Source organism: Psammomys obesus, unplaced genomic scaffold, assembly GCF_907164565.1.
Source record: "Psammomys obesus unplaced genomic scaffold, mPsaObe1.curated_primary_1811, whole genome shotgun sequence".
Classification (NCBI taxonomy): Eukaryota; Metazoa; Chordata; class Mammalia; order Rodentia; family Muridae; genus Psammomys; species Psammomys obesus.
Window position 1 is genome coordinate 2,858,653 of NW_026585691.1, and position 5,089 is coordinate 2,863,741.

Sequence of the window (5,089 nt, forward strand, 5' to 3'; positions counted from 1 at the left end):
TCTAAAGGGCTATGCTTCATCTCATTTGGCTCAGGAAAATATATCATATGGTAGAAATGTTGGCAGTTCAGGACGGGCTAGCACAAGTGGGTGAACAAATTTTTGTAATATAAATTATTGACCTGTATGCTTTTTCTGGACCAAACTCAGTCCTTATACGTCAGCTCAGTCTTTGCCGTTGTTTTGGTTACTGGTTCAGCAGAAGCCAGGAAAATGACTTTAGTAATTACAATGCTACCTGACTATGTTGTTTACTTAATAATAATTGATAATGAATGATGATTACTACTTTTATATCAAAACAGGGAGGAGGCGGTGCTGGTGATGGTGGTGGAGTGCTCTTCAGAGGACCTGGGTTCTTTCCCAGCACCGACACACATGGCTGCTCACAACCATCTGTGACTCCAGTTCCAAAAGACCTGACATCATCTTCTGGCCTCCGTGGACACTGTATGCACATGGTACACATACATGCAGGAAAAACACTCATATACATAATTTTTTTAAGTTTTTTTTCTCAGACAGGGTTTCTCTCATTTAGCCCTGGCAGACCTGGACCTCACTCTGTAGACCAGGCTGGCCTCAAACTCACAGAAATCCACCTGCCTCTGCCTCCCGAGTGCCGGGATTAAAGGCATGCAGCACTGGTTGGTTGGTTTGTGTTTTTGAACAATATTTTAGAACTGGAGACATGGCTCAGCAGTTAAGAACACTTGTTGCTCTTGCAGAGGACCCAGGTTCCTAGCACCCACATGGTGGTTCCCGGCCAATGCATAACCCCAGTTCCAGGAGATCCAACAGAAATGTTTGTATAGATGGTACACACACATTCATGCACGCAAAACATTCATACACATAAAGCCAAAAAAATTAATGTGTGTGAGAGTGTATACCCTTCCCCCTTTCTCCTTCCTCCCCTCAAAGGCCAGAAGAGGGCATCGGCTCCTCCTGGATCTGAGGTTACAGGTAGTTATGAGCTGACCTTGGGTCCTCTGCGAGAGGAGTGCTCTTAACCACTGAGCCATCTCTTCAGCTGCTGGAGCAGTGCTTTTCAGTTCTCACCAACCGCTGGTACTCGCTAAGAATCGGCAGAACACTGGTCTACATCTTGACAGCTTTCAGATCTCAGTGAGTCTAAATCAGCCTTCCTCTACTCCCAAAGTGCTGGTATTAAAGGTGCCACCACCACCAGGCTTGTTTGTTTGGTTTCGAGACACAGTTTCTGAGTAGCCCTGGCTGTCCTGGAACTCACTCTGTACATCAGCTGACCTTGAACTTCTGGAAATCTGCTTGACCTTGCCTTCCCAGTGCTGGGATTAAAGGTACGTTCCACCACACCAGGCCAGTGTTGACTCATTTCTGAAAGAAGAGGTTTGTCCTAGAATCATGAATTCCAAACACTGCTTTAAAGCAGAATATTTCCACGTAAATTTCCAATAAATTAAACAGATAAAAATCTAACTTCCCTTGATGGGCTTGAGGTGATATGGGGGAGAAGGCAGAGAAAGTCCACGTGATTCCCTTGAATCAACCATGGAGGGCGAGATTCTGAGAGTCTAAGAACACAGTTCAGAAGCAATGTAAAGGGAGAACTTTAGAGTATCTCTTCCAAATTTTATTAATGGATGCAGCTGAGGAAAGTGTGGGTCTTAGTGAAGAAAGACATGGATTCTCTTCTATCTCTGCAACTTTAAGATGAGGTATTATCAGGAGTTAGCTCCCCATGAAAGAATCCTGGGGTGTGGACCACCTGGAATTCCCCTTCTCCGAGCTAGACCCTTGGAGCTAGACCCTTGGAACTGGAAGTCACTTTTCTGGCTGAAGATTGAGTCTAGTTAAGTGACCTGTTGTTGATCCTGGCTTGTTCTCTTTCCTCAAAGTTTCTATCTAAAGGTTCCAGGAGAGGTTGTTGAAACTCTGTAATCTAGAGGTGGAAGCATAAGCATCAGATGTTCAAAGTCATTTTCCCCGACATAGCAATTTGGCGTTTGAGAGTTGATCAGATTCTTATACAAAAGAAGCATATTTACTCTGGCTTAAGACCCCAGTCAAGCTCAAACAAAAGCCATACAGCCGCCCACAGTAGTGGTGCACGCCGGCGCTCTGGAGACAGAGGCAGACAGCTGAGTTCAAGGTCAGCATGGTCTATAGAGTAAGTTCCAGGACAGCCAGGGCCACACAGAGAAACCCAGTCTGGAAAAAGTGAACCCACCAACGAACCAAACAACAACAAAATACAAGCAACTAGCAACAACTGAAAATTTTATCATCACGAAGCTTGAAAGAACAAGGAAAAGCTGTATCTATTCCAACAGTTGCTGCTGGGGGTGGGGAGTGGGACTAAGTGACCATTTCCACACTTCAAGTGAACAAATAAGAGAGCTAAAGGAAGCCAGGATGTAGTCCATGAGGAAAGGAACTTGCTGATGTGCAAGCGCCTGGTGGTTATTGTCTCTTTATCAATGTGTATGTTATGTGGGATTAGGGCCTTTACCACTGAACTACATTCTCAGTCTTCGGATCACTTAAAAAACGTCCTCACCTTTTTTCGCTCTTACTTTCCCTGCTCCTGAGAAGCGTAGGGACAAGTCCCGACACACATCTCTTTTGGTCTAAAACTTTTCAACATCAGACTATAGGGACTTCCCGAGAAATTGCGCGACCGCGAAAGTTTGGGTTCGCCGCTTGCCGTAGCGCGCTCATTGGTGCCCAGGTTACCGCCCCCATTTTCTGCCCTCACGTTAGTCTCTACGCATGCGCGGCGTGTGCCCACGCCCACCCCCGGGCTTAGGACGCAGGCGCGCGCACGCTCCCCGGCCGGGGTAGGCGGGGAATGGGGGAGAGTAGGAGGGAGGGGAGGAGGGGAGGTGTCTACCCCGGCGAGTAGACGGCGGTGGGGCAGGATCGCCCGGGCCTGGCTGCCTGGTGGGGGAAACGCTGCGCCAGCAGAGAGCTGGCGGAAGGGAGCGGAGCCGGCCAGCGCAGCCCTCGAGCGGCCCAGGCGGGCCGCTGAGCCCCCTCGGTCCGCAGGGCGCGGAGCCCCGGCCTAGGCCCCGCGGAGATGTCCGGTTGCGGTGCTTGTACCTGCGGCGCAGCGGCCGCCCGGCTGCTCACCACCTCGCTCACCTCCGCGCACAGAGGTAACGAAGTAGTCCCGAGCCGAAGCCCGCTCGGGCTCCGGGGGAGTGGGCCGGTGGGGGCCCCCGGGGAGGAGGACGTGAGGGCTGCGAGGCGCGGCGAGCCTCTGGAGGACCCGGCTGTCGGGTTTTGACGGAAACCCTGTGTGCTGTCGACCGCCCGTGCGCTCTCAGGCCTACGGAGTGGGGCTGGAACGGGGCCATACCGCCTCAGCTCGGGGAGAGGGAACGAGTGCGGCGCTCACTCGCTAAAAAGTGACCCTCGCCCAGCCCTCCCGGGGCCTGTCACTTTAGGGGGCCTCCGCGTTCCCGGTTGTCCGGGACTCAGGCAGCGCAAGGGTGTCACTGTCATTGTGCGTGCGGCCGGCGACCCTGGGACGTAAGCACAGCTCCCTGGCCTTGCGGTTATTTGGCAGACTTCGGGGGTCCGGGAAAGCAGCTGGGGGAGTGGGAGAGAACGACCGCTGGAATTCAAGTACTTACACATAGCAACAGTCGTTCGCCCGCTCCCCCAGTTTGACAGCCGGGGTCGGCCACTAAGAGTGGCTCTTGTTTACTTTGCTTCTGTGTTCATCAGGACCTGTGACAGTGCACACCTGCCAAGAGAGTCCCCGAATAAAACCCGTGTTTGTCTTCTTCAAGTCTGTGCATATCAGATTGTGAGGCTAGGTCTTCCTAGACCGAACTTAGACGTCTTTTCATGGCGACTCTTGGATCAATAAGAGCTGTTTTCCTAATTTTTTGGATTAACTCTAAAGCGTCATAGATTACTAAATGTATATTTGGCAGCTTATGACATACACGAAATGGAGTGATGTGGGTGGAAACACTTTGTATTGACACGTAAGTGTAGGACTTCGTTTTAAAACATTGCCACACCGCAACAAGTGGATGTCCCAGTTTTGAGGCTTGATTTGTAAACAATTTTAACCCATATATTTAGCACACATTTGTTGAGGGCTTAAGTTATTTTCCCGTTTGGTGCTAGGGATAGTAGATTCTTCGTTTGAATTTGGTGAAGTAGACAACAGCCTTAAAAAGGGTAATGTGTTTTGATCAGGAGGGAGTTCCTTATAGGATTTAAGCCAAAAATTCCTAGAGTCAGCCTGGAGGTGGTGGCACGGCCTGTTAATCCCAGCAGTCCCAGAGGCAGAGGCAAGTACATCTGGAGCTCACTCTGTAAACCAGGCTTGGCCTTGAATTCAGATCCACCTGTCACTTCCCCCAATTGCCAGGGTTAAAGGCATGTGCCACCACGCCCGGCTGGTACATATTTTTAAATGGACTCAACATGTGGGTTGGAAAGATAGCTCAGCAAATAAAGGCATTTACTGCTAAGTCTCACACCTGAGAGAGTAGAGTCCTGCAAGTGTTAAGAGCCTACAGACAAACATACCAATTTTAAATGTGCTTGATATATATCAGGTCACTTTGCATTTTAAATATGTGCATTCTGAAGTAGTTTGCCATTTAAAAGTACTTAGTGACAGTGTTGACCCTGAATTTGGGTGACAGAATTGTAGTATTGCATGTAATTTCTTCAGTTTCTGACTTTCTTCAATCTTTGTACAAAGGGTGTCCCTTCCCCCAGGCAGTGGTGACTCACAGCCTGAATCCCAGCACTCAGGAGGCAGGCAAATGGACTCTGAGTTTGAAGCCAGCCTGGTCTACACAGCAGGTTCCAGGGTAGCTAGGGTTACACAGAGAAACCCTGTCTTGAAAAACAAAACAAAAACCACCAACCAAACAAAAAGACAAAGGGTGTCACTTCATAAAAAGGTCTGAATGAAGGAGTCAAACATTTTGGTACCTATAGTTTTTTTCCTGATTATATAGGGCACCTACCTAATTTTTAGTTTCCTTCCTTCCTTCCTTCCTTCCTTCCTTCCTTCCTTCCTTACTTCTTCCTTTCCTTTCCTTTCCTTTCCTTTCCTTTCCTTTCCTTTCCTTTC

At 49.1% G+C, this 5,089-nt stretch overlaps 1 protein-coding gene across 4 annotated transcripts in view; it reads left to right on the forward strand.

Annotated features, from left to right (window-relative positions):
* The first annotated feature begins 2,863 nt into the window (after positions 1 to 2,863).
* Clpx (caseinolytic mitochondrial matrix peptidase chaperone subunit X) overlaps positions 2,864 to 5,089 on the forward strand; it is a 35,874-nt gene continuing 33,648 nt past the window's right edge. For all 4 annotated transcript variants that reach the window (XM_055597504.1, XM_055597531.1, XM_055597521.1 and 1 more), the window contains exon 1: positions 2,864 to 3,140. In XM_055597504.1, the coding sequence (XP_055453479.1) occupies positions 3,062 to 3,140 (79 nt within the window). In that variant the 5' untranslated portion in view covers positions 2,864 to 3,061. The remainder of the gene's footprint in view (positions 3,141 to 5,089) is intronic.